Source organism: Trachurus trachurus, assembly GCF_905171665.1.
Source record: "Trachurus trachurus genome assembly, chromosome: 11".
Lineage (NCBI taxonomy): Eukaryota > Metazoa > Chordata > Actinopteri > Carangiformes > Carangidae > Trachurus > Trachurus trachurus.
In genome coordinates, this window is record NC_139904.1 from 31,852,492 (window position 1) to 31,870,903 (window position 18,412).

Genomic DNA, 18,412 nt, shown 5'->3' on the forward strand with positions numbered 1-18,412 from the left:
GCATTAGTGCAGGCATCATTTTATTCTATTTTTCTCTTGAATAACTTTATTCATTATCTCATAAGAATTTTACATCTATATGTGGTTATGAGTGTCAGTTAGAGAACCACCTTGAAAGAAGCATAGCATAATCCCTATAGTTTTAGGAGCAGGTTTGTTCCCTTTAATTGTCGGTGCAAGCTATTTTTAGAACGGTGGAGCAGAGCCGTGAGCTGCTCAGAGCTACGCTACGGAGGCTCATTATGGGATTTCTTGGTTTCCCTCATCAAACTCATCAAATACACAATCCAACAACTCCACAACGCTCTGGTGGACAAGTTGTGACCTGCACATTCACCACGATATGAGGTAATAACACAACATTACCAGACAGAGTTGTTTTAGAGGGAAATTCATGCAAAAACGCTGATGCATGTTCCTGTCGGGGGCAGATTTCGGCAAGCAGTCTCTGTATTTACCTCTAAAACAACTCTGTCTGGTAACTTTGTGTTATTATCTCATAGTGTGGTGAATGTGCAGGTCACAACTTGTCCACCAGAGCGTTGTGGAGTTGTTGGATTGTGTATTTGATGAGTTTGATGAGGGAAACCAAGAAATCCCATGAGCCTCCGTAGCGTAGCTCTGAACAGCTCACGGCTCCTCTCCGCTGTTCTAAAAACAGCTTGCACCGACAATTAAATGTAATGAACCTACTGCTATGACTATAGGGATAATGGCAATGGGCCAATTTGCCAAAATGTTGAACTGTCCCATTAAATATGTTATATATCTTTTAAATATTTAACGCACAATCGACTTCTGCTTTATCTATCATACTGGATTACTTTCCTTATTTGGATTTATTTAAATTCATACAAACAAAATTAGGAGAAAACTAACGCTGCTCTACTTAAAGGGTCAATCTTCTGTCAAATTAGGATTTTCTTTTGTAATTGCATGTGATTTCTTATAGCACATTTTTTAAGGTGAATTCCTGTTTGGTTCACCCTGAACGCCACTGAAAATATGACTTGTAGTCGATTGATCTTAATTTGGAGTGGCACTCCCATCCCATCTAATTAGTCAGATGAACTGAGGGACTATTGACTATTATGGACTTTTGTGATGCTTTATTCTCATGTGTCTAAAACATCATACACTTAACCCCGGTGCTATGGCAACTGAGATGAAGCCAGCAGTGCAGAGTCAGGCACAATAAATTGATATTGTTCTGACAACTGGCAGATGATATATTGGAGGAGAAGAGGTCTGCAACTCACCATATGAATCATATGATTCCCCACTGAGTCCGTATTCATAGTAGTCATCTGAGCTGTAAACAGACAGAACAGCAGGGTTAATAAAAGAATAAACAGGAGATGTGAGAAAAATAATACATTCTGCATCAAAGTAATTGCGGTTATCAACAAATAAATGGAAAGTGACTTATTTTCTATGTCGTTGTCGAACATCAAAGTCAAATGCTACATCACATGTATGCAGAGGTGAGAGAAAAACACAATCGACGTGTTTTTGTCAGATACACTCGGCTGGATATAAAAGTAAAAAAACAAGAGGCAAGCTTTCAATCATTCAAAAGTTTGGCCACATTTGTGGTTCTACAAGGCAATTTCCTGCACCACATTTCTGCACAAACCCTCTGGTTCCATATCAGTGCATATGGAGATCTATGAGAGGTGGCAACTTTAATGAAAAATAAAAAGATGGGGAGGTGAGTTGCATAGCGCTTCATTTCGCGCTTTATTTATTTATTTCTTTATTTGCGGTTTGCCGGTGAGACGTTGACAGAACAATCCTGCGTCGGTATCATCCAGTAACAGCGCTATCATTCAAGAGAGGCAATTCATCATAAGGCTGCCACTGAGCCGACACCAGCCATCACAGCTGGGTCCTCTCCGCCTGGCTGTCAGTCAGTCTGTCACCTCTCTGCTCTCCGGATTAGAGAGCTGAAGGCACCATCCAAAGTGCCAACACGCCGCATCAACACGGGCCCGACCGCTGAGGGCAAAGAGGTGACAGTAATGACACACCGGCGCCGGAGTAACGAATTACATTTTTTTTGCTCTTGTTACTGTAATGGAGTAGCTTTTTTTCGCAGCGTGATCTTCAAAAAGCCAAACTGAGGTCCAGGAGTCGGGGGGGTTGAGACACTCGGCTCGTATATCAGATTACACCAGTTTGCAGCACTCCAGGAAATCAATTTCTACAAATTCAGTCTGGTATAGAGTCTGTGTTTCGCTGGGCGGTAGTACTATATCTGCCTCATGAAGAGAAACTGGACCATTGTGGGAAAAATAATTTTTAATCTTCGCAGATTCGCAATTTTCATTAATCCTTCCTCTTTATATATTCTAATAAATTCACTGTCACACCGAAGATGTAGCTCTCTGTGTTTCCTCCATTCGTTTTCATTAAGCACCATCATATGTTTGTATGAGGATAAAGTAGGCGATCCCACTAAATGATTTTGTGATTATACAGCACAGATTTCATTAAAAGGTTTCTTATTCTCTGTGCAGAAAATAACCTTTATTCCTATCAGTGTACCTGTCAGTGTTATGCTAAAACTGAGCTAAATGCCACGGCTAAACTGCTGTAAGTGACATCCAGCCGGTTTGCCATCTTAACTGGCAACCTGCTTTATTTGTCTTCAGTTTTATCCATGCTTGGGTGAAACTCTGTGTGTTCACAGCATTAAAAGATTATTAAAAAAAAGATGTGCAACATCTTTCCAGAGACCTTTCCTGTTATTCTGGATAATCCACAGGACACAGTGTCAGTAGTGTTCAGACGTACACTTTCTTTAGTAAACAGAAGCTACAGTGCAAACAGCTCACAGTGTGTTCAGTGGATTAAAGGGACAGTGTGTCTCACACAAAACTTTACTTTGACTCTTAGCAATACTATCTATCTATCTATCTATCTATCTATCTATCTATCTATCTATCTATCTATCTATCTATCTATCTATCTATCTATCTATCTATCTATCTATCTATCTATCTATCTATCTATCATTCATCATCTCTTTCTATCCGTCATCCCCCTCTGTCTGCCTTTCTTTCTTTCTCTATTTCTATCTACCCTGTTTCTTTGTCTTTTTACTTTTACTTTCTTTCTTTCAATCGATTCACCTTTCTATTTATCCCCCTCTTTCTTTCTACCCCCTTTCTCTGTCTTTTTACTTCTTTCTTTCATTCTTTCTACCCCCTTTCTCTGTAGTTTTCTTTCTTTCTTTCTTTCTTTCTTTCTTTCTTTCTTTCTTTCTACCCCCTTTCTCTGTCTTTTTACTTTTCTTTCTTTCTTTTTTCTGCCCCACTCTATCTATATCTAACGCTTTCTATCTGTCACCCCCACTCTCTCTGTCTCTTTTTTCTCTCTTTTTGTTCTTTCTTTCTTCTAACCCTCTCTCTGTCTTCTTTCTTTCTTCCTACCCCTCTTTCTTTCTTTCAAGTAAATAGCGATAAAAAAACATATCTACCGACACCTTTATTGTGTTGATAAACACATCTATCTATCTATCTATCTATCTATCTATCTATCTATCTATCTATCTATCTATCTAATTATCTATCTATCTTGTGCTTGGTGAGACATCACCAGGACTTGTCACCTGACTCTGACATCCTCCCCAGCTCTGATGATGATGATGATGCTTCAGCAGCAAAGCACACGACAAACTGATTGGCTGCTTTATTGTTTTCCTGCAACATTTTCTTGGTGAGGATGAACAAGGCAACATGACCAATTGAGGACAGTGGGAGGAATCATTTTAAGAGCACTATGGCAGCTCAATGAGACATGAGACAGCTCCCTAAAGAGGCTTGTGCCTTAAGTCAGGCTTAGCATAAATTTTACACAGTCCATAATTCAACTGCAAACAATGCCAAGCCGGCAGAGGCAAAACAAGGCTTTTCCCCCCTTGTAGTCTCCCTGCGAGAAGCCAGGCCAGCTGCTGCGACTGGTTTCCAGTCAGCCCTCGTGGCTGAGGTGCCACCGTGCATCTGCCATGGATGTCAGCTCTCTGCAATATCCTTGACACCAGCCGTTGGCCCACAGAGGCAGAGAGAGAGGGGGGGGGGGGGTGAATAGAGGGAGACAGAGAGACATGTGACAGCTGAATGCATGTTTTGGCTCATCATGTTGTGTACCCTGAGACAAGACCTGACAGGATACTAAATAATTAGATTTCACACCATGCTAAAATGCAGGGGTGTATTCCAGAGACTGCGTCTTTGAAATAAACATCAATTTTTATGAATGTCAGAAAATCAATTTGCCACAATTCACAGGTGCTTGCAGACATATTGCAAAGTATGAGCAATGCTGGGGTATTTTGGGCTCTCCTCTACAGCTCTGTGTCATATTCAGTGATAAATAATAAAAAAAAATATATCCAGGTAACACACATCAGGACACGACACCTCCCTGTTTACACTATCTAGAGGTTGCTACAGTACATGCTGTCAGCATTTTCCCCATTATTTATTTTCTATATGTTTCTTTCACACACAAAAAAAGAAACTGAGCTATGATTCCTTTACGGAAAAAAAAATCACTTTACCCTTTATGTTTGTCTGTTGCCAAATCTAGAAAGGCCAAATAATAGCAGGCTGCCCTGCTGAAAGCTGCCAGTACACACCACTCTTCGCACAAAGGAGAAGAGAGCAACAAAAGCTGTTAGGCGCCTCTAATTTCCGAGGTGACATTTTATCAATATTGCTACACAACTTCTCCCTTTAGTTACTTTCTCCTCTCATTTACAGAGACTCCAGATGTATCCTGAAGGTCAGAGATTCTGCCAAAAGTCTTCTATGTGGAGCTAAAGGTTCAGCAGCATCACCTACAGCATCCACACCAGGCTTCTGTAGGGTGCAGGGGATGTATAATTTAAGCATTGAAACTAAGCATCTTTTATTTATCGGCGGTGCACAGTAAAGATCTTCAGTGCAAGGTGTGGTACTAATACGAGGAGATGTTTTTGATATTTGAACAGGAGAGTAGCTCAGATTTCATTCACGTGACCAAAATGATCAACCTCTAAATGTGTCTGTAAACGTGGGCGGATCATAAAAATGTTATTTTTTTCACCCAAAGTCAAAAAACGACTGTAGAAAGTAGAAGTTGAGTCAAACGGAGCAGACCTCTGCCAAGATCAAGGTCAAACAGCAGACAGCAGACTTCAGAGAAGAAGAAAAAAACATCAAACTCATGGTAAAGGATCCAGAGCTGCCTCAAAAATCACCTCGGTAAACTGTGCTGACCAACACATTTCAAACCAATGTACATGTGTGGAAACATGACCTCCTTTGTGACATTAATGAGCAGGTTAAAGGAGAATTCCGATCATTTTCTAAGTAATGCTCTACAGCTCTAGGTCCCCGAGTGCGACCATAGGAAGAAATCAGAGGGAAACATGTGCAGACCGGACCTAGCTCTCCTCCTGCTAGCTGCGCTACACTGCAGTTCAACAGCGAGGAAATGCCCAACCAAAATGATTTTGGATGGGGAAAAAAAGCATCAATATGAATATAACAGTTTTTTTCCCCATCCAAAAATCATTTTTTCCTCCTAAATCCATGTTTTCCTCGCGTTTTTGTCTTTGTTGATATGGAAATGGAATGGTCCTGAGCTCGACAGTCAACTAGTAAGGTCTACCCCGGAAGCTAGAGTAAACAGAGCTATGTGATAAAAACACATGTTAACACTGCTCTTTCATATTAAAGCAGAAGTAAGTGATCCGGTGGTTTTGGCTAACTTCCTGTCAGCCGATGGAGTTAGCAGTCCCCGCCCTCGTCCCTACGTCACCACATTCACACGCATCCCTTGGCTGCACACACAGCCCTTCAACGGAGATTATGCACACTCAGTGTTGTGTGGTAAGGAAGTGGTGGATGTTGTAAAGCATGTGTAGGCTAGTGATATTTTGAGCGATATATAGAGGCCAAAGTCGCGGTTAGAAGAACTGCCCCCATTACTTTGCTGTTTAACTGCAGTGTAGCGCAGCTAGCAGGAGGAGAGCTAAGTCTGGTCCGCGCAAATTTTCCTCAGATTTCCTATGATCGCACTCGGAGACCTATAGAGCGTTACTTACAAAATGACCGGACTTCTCCTTTAAAATGGGTCAGGTTTGTGCAGTTGTTGTCAGATTGAAATGACTGACCAGTTCAGCATTTAGCTCGCTGGCACCAAACATGATCAGTTCTAACAGCAAGAATGTGAAATCTTTCCATCCAGGTTCTTTCAAGTACAAAAACCAAATGTTGCGAGTGGAGGTAAGTCATGGTGGTATAAAACTTGAACCTGAAAGCCACTCCTCCGCCTCACAACCCTATAACCTTATGTATTCTACATTTATCACCACTGATCCCACATCACGTACAGCAGCCTGAGCCGAGGCGCCCTGGGTGGACGCGTCTCACTAGAGACGTGGCGCTGTCATAGGTGTGAAAGTGCTTTGACTTTCTAAATAGGTCGGCTTTTGATTTGACATTCATTAGCAGAAGGCGTCCACTGCTTTGTGTCTCCCTTAACTCCACTGACTGAAGAAAAAAAAAAAAAAAACAACACATCTATCTGAGGCGGTGGCGGGGACCATGTGAGGCAAACACAACAGCCATTATATAAGTGTGTCTCTTTCATCAGGCATCTGATTCCAGACCTACTTCTCCACAGGTAAAGACCCTGTCTCAGGAACACATCTGTCTTCTCTCTAAATGCGTTGTCTTAAGCACTGATGTTGCTGTTGCTGGGCATCACGGAACAGATGGCGGTGTTAAATCTGAATGATGTAGTACATGTCCCTGGTGGACTTTGTTTTCCTACATTCCCATTACTCTTCCAGTCCTCTGTGATAAATTTAAAGAAATCTAGTAGGACATTGCGAAGGGGGGCGCAGAGGTAACGCAGCCAGAGCCGCTCTGATGTGGAGAGAGGCTGCTTTTACTTCTGCTAGCCTCCTTCTTGCATTTTTGGACACTTTAACTGATCATGACTGCAAATCCTTAAGCAGAGCGAAAAGAAAAAGAACTCCTTGATGTGTCCTGTGTAATCATGTTTTTCATTCATTCTCAGCACAAGGTTGAAAAAGTAAAACGCTGACAGAAAGAAGCCCCACACTGAATGCTCTGATTATGCTGGTGATTTCCACAGACAACAATACAATGAAAATGGCTGAGAAAAAGAAGAAAAAAAACAGGACTACTTTTTTTTTTTTTTTTGGCACATTTTAGTATGAAATGAAGCTCACATAATTTCAAATGGAAACTTCCTTATGGATACACTGGTGATTGCTCAGTGTGGTGGCTGATTGCAAAGCTATCTGCGCCGCTGACCCCCTGCCGAGGAGTCACAAAGAGGGACAGAAAGGCCTACGGCAAAGATTTGACTTTATAAATGAGTTCTTTCCAGCGTTGAGCGGACCATTTATGCTACTTTTTTTTTTTGGGTGAAAAGAACATAAAATCACCCTTCAAGGAAAATACTACCTCTTCACTGCAAAAACTCAAATATCTTACCAAGAATATTTGTCTGTCTGTCTCAAGACAAAGAGTGGCATGTTGTAAATTTAATGCCCTTTCAATAAGACATAACAGAGTCTTCCACGGTTCTCCAGCTTCATAGGTGTTTTCAGATGAAGGATTTTAAAGAATACTATGGATTGATTTGACTTTGACAGAAAGGCCTACGGCAAAGATTTGACTTTTTGAATGAGTTCTTTCCAGCGTTGAGTGGACCACTTATGCACTTAATCAATCTTCAGGGAAAATACTACATGTACCTCTTCACTGCAAAAACTCAAATATCTTACCAAGAATATTTGTCTAATTTCTAGTCAAAATTTAAAGGGATAGTTCACCCAAAATTCAAATTGCACTCATTATCTACTCCCCCTCATGTGGACTAAGGGCTGGGAGAAGTTTCAGAGTCCTCCGTGGCTTCTCTGAGTTACAGGGGGTCTCGGCGTAGCAGTGCATGTCCATATAACGGTTGCAAATGGATACCAACTGTCTTCGTAACAAAAAGACACACCAAAAAACATCCAAATGCACTGCTACGCCGAGACCCCCTGTAACTCAGAGAAGCCACGGAGGACTCTGAAACTTGACATGAGGGTAAGTAGATAATGAGTGCAATTTGAATTTTGGGTGAACTATCCCTTTAATTTCTAGTCAAAACAAATCTCATTGTACTTAAACTAAGACTCATCACCTAAAAATGAACTTGTTTTTAGATCATTTTCACTTGCTTCAAACAAATTTTCACTTGAAATAAGTAGAAAAATCTGCCAGTGAATATGAAAGCAAGATTTTTGTGCTTGTAATAAGGAAGAAAAACTTTCTCCACTATCAGATTTTTCTACTTAATTCAAGTGAAAATTAGTTTCAAACAAGTTAAAATGATCTAAAAACAAGTTAAGTTTTAGGTGATGAGTCTTAGTTTAAGTACAATGAGATTTGTTTTGACTAGAAATTAAATTCTGACTAGAAATAAGACAAATATTCTTGGTAAGATATTTGAGTTTTTGCAGTGAAGAGGTAGTATTTTCCTTGAAGGATGATTCTATGTTCTTTTCACCCCCCCAAAAAAGTAGCATAAGTGGTCCACTCAACGCTGGAAAGAACTCATTCAAAAAGTCAAATCTTTGCCGTAGGCCTTTCTGTCAAAGTCAAATCAATCCATAGTATTCTTTAAAACCCTTCATCTGAAAACACGTATGAAGCTGGAGAACCGTGGAAGACTTTGTTATGTCTTATTGAAAGGGCATTAAATTTACAACATGCCACTCTTTGTCTTGAGACAGACAGAGTGGTGTAAATCCTGCCTTTCGTCCCCTCAGATGGTCCAATTCCCGCCACAGCGCCTGTCACTCATCTTGACGAACTGTCTACCTTGAAAACGGCATCGCGGCCCCTGGCATCTGTGAGGCAACCGCAAGGTCTTTTAGAAGCAGACAGCAAACACACCCCATCTTTACGATGGGAAACAAAAGCAACATATTGGCCTAAATTGATGTTGTCTGCCATAAGGCTCTGACAACACAAGCAGACCTCAAAGTGGGAGCTTGAGAAAGGCCGAACCATCAAACACTTTGCATCACTGACAATAGAAGACAGCCCTCTGGTCATCTAACAGACATGTGAGTTTGAAATCTGTCTTTTTTTTCTCGTTATTACAGATCTAAACAAACACTGGCCAACTATTTTATACCCCGCTGTGAATCTACTGTAAAAGGTTTCATTATATACTCCAAAATGTCCAGTTTTCACTTTACTTTGCTCTGGCCTTGTCACCACACAGTTTTCTTGTGAAGCAGGAAAAGAAGAAGAACAAAGGGACACAAGAAAACCACAATAAGTGAGACAAGACGTAACCAGTCAGACAACTCTTCCACTTAACTCTGCTGAAGTCAAACTGGTACCAATGGTTGTGGAAACTACAGAACCGGTAGATTGAAATGTTGTGTGTTTGTGGATGCCAGAGGATGAATCAGACCGGCTCCCTGTGAGCTGTTTGGTTTCGCTGTCAGCAGATTCACTCAGCACATTTTTCATGATCAGACTTGTGTTAACAGCGTGGTAGATGGTTCGGCAGCCAAAAGTGGAACAACATGAGGATGTGAAGTAATGCTGCTTTACTGTGGATTTAGCATCATAAAAATAAAACAGTAAACAGTAATTTGAATGCAATGTCCACTTCCATCAGGGCCCTGCTGGTTCCTACAGGTATCTGAGACTCAGCGTGACTGAGCCCCCAGACTATGGAGTAGTCTTCCTGTGGTCATTTATTATCCCGTTATACAGTTTCCTTTTTGTGATTGGTATATTTAAAGCAGTACTAAAGAACTTTCAGTTTTGGTTGAGTTTGGCGGCGCCTGTGGACCAAAGCGGTAGTGTTTTGCCTGAAGGAAGACCCCATTTCCCATGAACACTAGCGTGAAGCCCTGTAAATATCCTGCATTAAAATTAACAGAAGACATCAAAACTAAGTTTCTGTTTCCAGTGGATCATTTCAAAGTGAAAACACAAACATAATCCATTGCTAAAGTGCCGTTTTGCCTGTTCCCTCCTTGTTGTGACTCGCAAAAGTGAAAGTGAAAGTAAAGTGAGAGCAGGGTTCCTACTAGGGCTGGGACGATATGCTTTTCTCCCGATTCGATTCTTCTACGATTTTTTGGATGGCGATTCGATTTAAATTGCGATTCTACGATATTGCCGATTCTCTCGATTTTTAGTCGCATTTTTAACATTTATGGTCCGTGTACTTCGCGGCCATTCGATTTTTCCTTTAAACAGAACTGTCAAAAAACGAAAGTAAGCTGGTAATTTGGTTTTCCGTTTCAAACAAAAAACAAAAAAACAAAAATTCAGGCTGGTTTTTTCGTTTTTTGCTTTTTGCTTTTAAAACCAAAAAAACAGGAGACCAAAATCAAATAACGGCCAATTTTTAATTTTGATTGTTACAAAATCTCTCTTTTCGTTTTTGATAATAATATTAACGCTGATGACAGACCGGAAGTGTCTGGACTTCAAAATAAAAGCCCAGTGCATTGACTTATAGCCAAGAAAAGAAAAAAAACTTGTTTCCCCCTTGTAAATGTTGTGTTTTGAGCAGGTTTTGAGCATATGCATACCTTTTCGCAGCTGTTTGCCGCTGATACGTGTGTGTGTGTGTTTGTTTATAAATATATATATATATAAATATATGTGTATATATATATATATATATATATATATTACGATCTGCTGCAGTAAGGCCACCGCTGGGGGCTGGGTGCATGATAGACCAACTCCTACTCCCGACTCATTCCGACCCTGAGATCTCCAACCCCGGGCATATTTGGCAGGTGGCAGCGGCCCCTTTATGGTTATGGTCAAGGAACGTTACATTACAGATCACCGTAGATGACGTTGAGGCTATGCTCGCAGTGCGACACCTGCTGGTAATTCTTTGTAAATGCACAGCATGGATTGAGAATAAAAGTTGTTATTGGATCTCCGGGGTGTGGAGAGAGGATTTACACATAATGTTCAGTAAACATCACACTGGAAAGAAATCTGTCACTGATGTAATCTTAACAATGATAATATAAATTGTAAGCTGGCGCCGGAATGAGTTTTGAAATGGGCCGACATAGTGGGAAAACTGTGTATATTCATCCGGCGAGGAGCTGTCATTACGCGCGACTATTACGCACAGCGGAGGTGATTCCACTAGTTCCCTGACTGTAACCGAGGTCTGGGACTGGATCTCATGTGGCTGAAAAGAGTAGTAAAGAACCATAAAGGGTCTGCCACCTGCCAAATATGCCCGGGGTTGGAGATCTCAGGGTCGGAATGAGTCGGGAGTATAGGAGCTGGTCTATCATGCACCCAGCCCCCAGCGGTGGCCTTACTGCAGCAGATCGTAATATACATATATATATATTTATAAACAAACACACACACACACGTATCAGCGGCAAACAGCTGCGAAAAGGTATGCATATGCTCAAAACACGACATTTACAAGGGGGAAACAAGTTTTTTTTTTCTTGGCTATAAGTCAATGCACTGGGCTTTTATTTTGAAGTCCAGACACTTCCGGTCTGTCATCAGCGTTAATATTATTATCAAAAACGAAAAGAGAGATTTTGTAACAATCAAAATTAAAAATTGGCCGTTATTTGATTTTGGTCTCCTGGTTTTTTGGTTTTAAAAGCAAAAAGCAAAAAACGAAAAAACCAGCCTGAATTTTTGTTTTTTTGTTTTTTGTTTGAAACGGAAAACCAAATTACCAGCTTACTTTCGTTTTTTGACAGTTCTGTTTAAAGGAAAAATCGAATGGCCGCGAAGTACACGGACCATTTATCTGCACACAAATACTGTAGGAGCCTATAAATTAACATACTCCATTATAAAGTGAACTTAAACCCTTTTCAAAGCCTGTACTCTCTGTATGTAAAAGAGGCTAACAAATACACATTGCACAATATTTAAAAAAATTTAAAAAAAAAAAAAAAAAAATTTAAAAGAAAAAATTTTTTTCAAAAAAAAAAAATCGATTTTTGAAAAATAAAATCGATTTAAAAATCGTCAAAAAAGATATCGCGATATCTATGTGAATCGATTTTTTCTCCCACCCCTAGTTCCTACCATGCTCCTCAAAGCTGCTTAGTGCCAGAGAAAGAGATACAGACCCCCTCAGACCACGACAGAGGTGTCATTCAACTTGTTGTAAGTCGATGTATCATCACAAAAGTTATGAAAATATTTTATGAAGGTTGAAAAGTTACTTAGTGCTGGTTTAATATATATATTAGTATACGTATATATTTAGTTTTGAGTGAACTATCCCTTTAAGTAATCAAGATGGCGCTGCGACCGCTGTGTGATGTCACATGATATCTATCTAGTATATAAATAAAGTTGACAATTATTATCATCCTTACTGTATATGTATTTCGTCTATTCCAACCCTGAACTGCCATCCCACTGGAAACAGCAGCAGCTTTTCCATCCCATGGTGACCAGCTCACCACAGCAACAGACAGACCATAAACCTCCTGTCCCTGCTTCTGTATTCACTGCCCCATATGCTACTCTGCTGGGGGACCCAATGATTCGCCTCTACACTGACCACATTTCATCCCCTGTGTGGTATTTCTTAATGTTACGACAACAACAAGACACCTGCAAGCATACACACATAGGAATGTAGCTGAGCATTAGGGATTGTGAGCCACTTCAGGCCATCCCAGCGCGCAGTATAACGCGCATACAGAAAGACTCTGCATTGACAAAACTGTCGAGGAAGTGGACACGGTTTGATATCTTGCTTTTCGGTGTTTGATAATGAGCTGTTTCTGAGAACGATCCGAGGAAAATATTCACACCTCATCCCCTGCAGATGTATTATAGCCTTTTTGTAGTGTTTGGAAGTGTAAAAAGTGAGTAACTAGCCCCACAGTGATTCACTGAATAAGAGTCAGACTGGATGTTTGTGTGTGCGTGCCGGTGCTGAGGCTCTTCTGAGCGATCGATTCTAAAAGTGCAACACCAAGAAACGTAGAAATCCGGCTCCTCTTCCTCCTCTGTGTCCATTTCTTGTACTAAGATTTACAGTAGTTCCTCTGGGATGCGTCTGCCCTTTAAAACGCTGTCACACGGCTATCCGTGTACCCGCGGGCCTCGGGGATCCGGCCTACGATCCAGCGTACCAAAGCAAAGGTGCGAGGTGTCGGCAGCCGGCGGTCTCCGAGGTGTCAAGTATGAAATAATGCTTTGATCTCACCCGAGCTACGAGGGACGACCTCGCCGCGACCTCGCCAAGTGTCCAGCCGGGGTTGTGCCACAGCTGTCATCCCTCTCATTTCCCTACAGAGACGTCACCTTCTCCCTGCTAATACAATTAGAGACGCTCTCCTCCTCCTCCAGCCTCCTTGACCTTAGCACTTGATTGGTACCTAACCGCCGTGGCGTGGGATAAACTCTCCGGAGATGAAGCCCTAGCTCTCCCAACGTCTCCAGAAACAGACGGCAGCTCAGCGCCGGGACGCTGCGCTGTACAAACAGAGTGAGTGGAGGCTGTGATCTGCGAGCTGCCGTGGCTGTCACGCTGAGGTAGATTTCCACCAGCTTCCCCCGAGGCATCAGCTCTCTTCTGAAAGATTTAAATGTTGTGAAATGTCTTTAGGGCGTCAAAAAAAGCAACAGCTTTTTTGGTTATAGCTCACGTCTTAAGGTTGAGAGTTGCTTATTTGCCTTTCAATTTTAATTATGTCTAAATTTCTCAATTCTGTCTGTTCTGTGTGACAGAATGTGTGCAGTACAGTCCCAACAGTTTGCTTGTCTCGTTTTTTTGCTTTTATGTACAATAATGTGCTGCGCAACAGTTTGTTCCAGTTTAACACAGCAGAGGACATTAATATTTGATCATCTTCTCTGTTTAGCAGATGTGAAGAAATTAAGTTTATGTACTCAAGTACTGCAATGAAGTAGACTGTAAAAACTCGGGAAGATAAATGACACTGATCAGACACCACATTAGAATAAGTCACTGATTTTATTGTTGCGGGTGATTGGTGTTTATGCCTGTTTGTAATTTCATTAAGAAACATTCCAGTTATTTTTCATGGCTTCATAGCTCAACTTGGATACCACCAATACCAATACCAATACCAATACCAATACCAATACCAATACCAATACCAATACCACCAGTCACCTGTTCTAATACATGGCTGATCAAAATATTCATGCATCATCTATAGTTATGAAATGATTCAGTCACCTCCTGAGGCTTTAGGGTTGCTGCAAACAAAAACAGTTAGGATAACGTAACAGGATGATATAAATAGTGTGTGCTTTTACTTAATACTTAGTACATTTTATGGCTGATGATTCTGTTATTAGTGACTTCAAATTTAAATGCAGAACCTTGTGTACTTTAAAACACACCCTTTCTATCTGTAAGAGCCTGGATGGGTCAACTCAACTCAACACAACTTTATTTATAAAGCACTTTAAACAGCCACAGCTGAAACAAAGTGCTGTACATAAATAAATAAGAATAGATTGTAAGATATAAAAACAATAAAACTAAAAATAATGTGAATAATGTTAAAACAATAAAAGACTTAAACAAGAGCAGAGTCTCATGCTGGATTGAAGGCCAAAGAATAAAAATTGATTTTAAGGAGAGTTTTAAACTCTAAACAATGGAGACATCCTCAACTGTTGGCATATGTAGCAGAAGCAGAGAGACAGGCAGTGTATTTTCAAACTTGTGAGTGGCGATTATGGTCTACTTTTCACGTTGCCTGACACAGAGGGGAAATAAAATGTCCATTTTGATGGCAACTGAGCAAAGCACCTGTTGGACAATCATGGTGTCACACTGTGATCATGAGAGCACAACACGTGAGTGTACTTTTGTGTGTGCAGTGACTGAAATATCAGATTTGACACAGCATGTGACTTTTAATGCAATATCTTTTTTTTTTTTTAGGTCTATCAGTATTCAAAGGTTCCATGTGGCGCTCCCAAGCAGTGACAGTGCTGTGTTTACCAAACTGCACATGGCACCTTTAATCACAACGTAAACACTTGCTTAACCAAATTAGATTTAAAATATTCCCATGGCAACTCATTAATTTAGCACTAATATGGTCTTTTGTTCAGTGACTGTTCACAGAGGTGCCCAATTTTTTTTTAAGGTTAACAGAAATAAACCCTCATTTTAGTGGAATGTCAGATTAATTTAAAAAGTGTTAATTATTTTTTTACCCTGATAAAACAGTAGAGAGTAGTAGTAGTAGAGAGATAAGATGGAGGTAAGATATTGAATATATTTGTCTTAAAGGGATAGTTCCCCCAAAATTCAAATTTCACTCATTATCTACTCACCCTCATGTCGACTAAGAGCTGGGAGAATTTTCAGAGTCCTCCGTGGCTTCTCTGAGTTACGGGGGGGTCTGTGCAGCAGTATTTGTCCATATAATGGTTGTCAATGGATACCAACTTTCTTCGTCCAAAAAGACACACCAAAAAACATCCAAATACCTCCATACTGCTCGTCTGTAATGTCCATCTTGTATTGAAGCCCCGACATGAGAAATTGTTCCGCCGGTGCAACGCGAGATTTAACTGACACAGGAAGAGCAGTGAACTGAGACACTGGGAGCTTCCGCTACAAACAAGCTTAAAATATAGACTTATTTAATTTTTTTCAGAACAATTTCTCATGTCGGGGCTTCAATACAAGAGGGACATTACAGACGAGCACTATGGAGGTATTTGGATGTTTTTTGGTGTGTCTTTCTGGACGAAGAAAGTTGGTATCCATTCACATCCATTATATGGACAAATACTGCTGTGCGGACCCCCCTGTAACTCAGAGATGGCACGGAGGACTCTGAAAATTCTCACAGCTCTTAGTCGACATGAGGGTGAGTAGATATTGAGTGAAATTTGAATTTTGGGTGAACTATCCCTTTAAATAATTGACTGCAATGAAATGAATGTTACATGAAAAACACATTTCAAGTTCATTTAAGTATCAGTAAATCCACGGATACAGCAATGCAAGCATCCTCTAACCCCCCCCACACACACACACACACTTCTTTCCTTGTCCACAAATGGCAGGCCTGTTTCTAGCATAAGCCATCGGGGTAATACCATGACAGAGAGACTGTAAATTGTTCTGCTTGTTATCCTCCGGCAACTGAAATCCTGCCACGCAGTCGGAGCTCAGATTGGTGAGTGGAGCTCCTTAGGCTGCCAGAAACATTGTTAGGAAAGACTTCTTGTCCGCACAAACACACACACAAACGTCCACACACACACACACACACACACACACACACACACACACACTCTCTCTCTCTCTCTCTCCTCCAGGTCCTGAAGCAGCTGGGGCCTACTATGACTTTCCTCAGGGTTGTGATGAAAATAAGGCACCTTTGTGTTTCACAACGCTAAATAGGATGGTGAGTATGAAGTGGAGGCCTGCTATTGTGTTACAGTATTATTCCCTATTGTTAAAATGCAATCATTAATTAAAAGCTAACGTATGGATTTCTCTGGACACATAATATGTAACAGGATTCTGTGGTCTGGGATACAAGTATGTAAACATCCCGTGTAGTTTAGAGGTAGATGTCTACATATTCTTCAGCAGGTCTAATATACAGTGACTGTGAATGTGTTTTATGTTCTTAAAATTATAAATATATTTATATTAAATTGCAAATCAAGACTGAAATGAAAATGTCTAATACGTAATTTAGATTAAAGGGATAGTTCACCCAAATTTCAAATTGATTTTCAATTATCTACTCACCCTCATGTCAACTAAGAGCTGTGAGAATTTTCAGGGACATTACAGACGAGCAGTATGGAGGTATTTGGATGTTTTTTGGTGTGTCTTTTTGGACGAAGAAAAGTGGTATCCATTCACAACCATTATATGGACAAATACTGCTGCACGGACCCCCCCGTAACTCAGAGAAGGAACGAAGGACTCTGAAAATTCTCACAGCTCTTAGTCGATATGAGGGTGAGTAGATAATGAGTGAAATTTGAATTTTGGGTGAACTATCCCTTTAATGCAAATTGTTTTTCCTTTATTATCTGAAATGTAAATGCATCTTAGCTTTATGTATGCAGTAGTAATTGTGGTGTTTTAATAATGAGGTACATAGGAATAAACAACAAAAAAGAAGATAAAAAAGATAATGTTCTGTTTGTGAACAAATTCAATCAGTTGCTCATTTCATTGAGCTGCTGTGTAATTGTGTACATACATACATAATGTGAGGCTGCACTAACAGTAACTTTTCATCCAGATCCAGGACACAGGACACCAAACAAGAGCAGAAGTAAGTGAATCAGCTGTCTCTGGAGGCGCGTACTTAGCTGTCTGCTCCCCATTAGTTGCTGCGTCTCCCACCAGATAATAGACATGGAAATCTCTTTGAGTCGACCCTGCCTCCAGCCTTTACATGATGGACTCCATTTTTCTTCTGTGCTGCCACTAGACCCCCCCCCCCTCCACCACTCCCCATCCAACACTCCTCCCCCTCTGTGCTTTGCTTTGCTTTTAAAACAAACAGCTGCAGCTTCCTGAGGCAGACCTGCTTCCACCGAGCCAGCATCTCTACACCACTTCATGATACATCCCTCCGTGCAGGGCCGTTGTATAGGGGAGAAAGGTGATGATAATTCTAGGGGCCCAGCGCCCAGTGGGGCCCATAAAAACCCCAGTAGTCTAATCTTTGTACAGTATGACTGATTTATTCTGCGTAAGACCCTGACTAATACTCATAGTACACTGTAAAAACTCAACATCTTTCCAAGAATATTTGTCTTATTTCTTGTCCAAATGTCTCATTTCTAGTCAAAACTAATCTCTTTCCACTTAAAATAAGACTCATTGCCTAAAAATTAACTTGTTTTTAGATAATTTTCACTTAAATTCACAATAAATAGAAAAATCTGCCAGTGAAAGTAAGTTTTTTGTGCTTGTAATAAGGAAGAAAAACTTGCTCCACTATCAGATTTTTTCTACTTATTCCAAGTGAAAATATGCTTGAAAGAAGTAAAAAGTGTCTAAAAACAAGCTACTTTTAATATGATGTGTCTTATTTTAAGTAGAATGTATAATGAGACTAGAAATAAGACAAATATTCTCGCTAAGATACTTGAGTTTTGCCGTGTAAATGCTGCATTAGCATCAAAACAAAGAAGGCTAAATAAAAAACGATAATACATACGTAGTCTAAGAAAAAAAAGGAAAAGTTAGGGGGAGGGGCCCACTTTAGTATTCTTTAAGGGGGCCCAGAATTCCTAGCAACGGCCCTGCCTCCGTGTGGTAGAGGGAGAGGGATGCTTCTATGTGTACTGTATGTGTGTGTGTGTGTGTGTGTGTG

At 40.5% G+C, this 18,412-nt stretch overlaps 1 protein-coding gene across 1 annotated transcript in view; it reads right to left on the reverse strand.

Annotated features, from left to right (window-relative positions):
* The window catches only part of khdrbs3 (KH domain containing, RNA binding, signal transduction associated 3), a gene marked incomplete at both ends in the record, with an annotated part of 153,192 nt that overhangs the window by 3,671 nt on the left and 131,109 nt on the right, over nt 1-18,412 (reverse strand). The window contains one exon of the mRNA XM_083981899.1: nt 1,260-1,312. Within this exon, the coding sequence (XP_083838025.1) occupies nt 1,260-1,312 (53 nt within the window). The remainder of the gene's footprint in view (nt 1-1,259; nt 1,313-18,412) is intronic.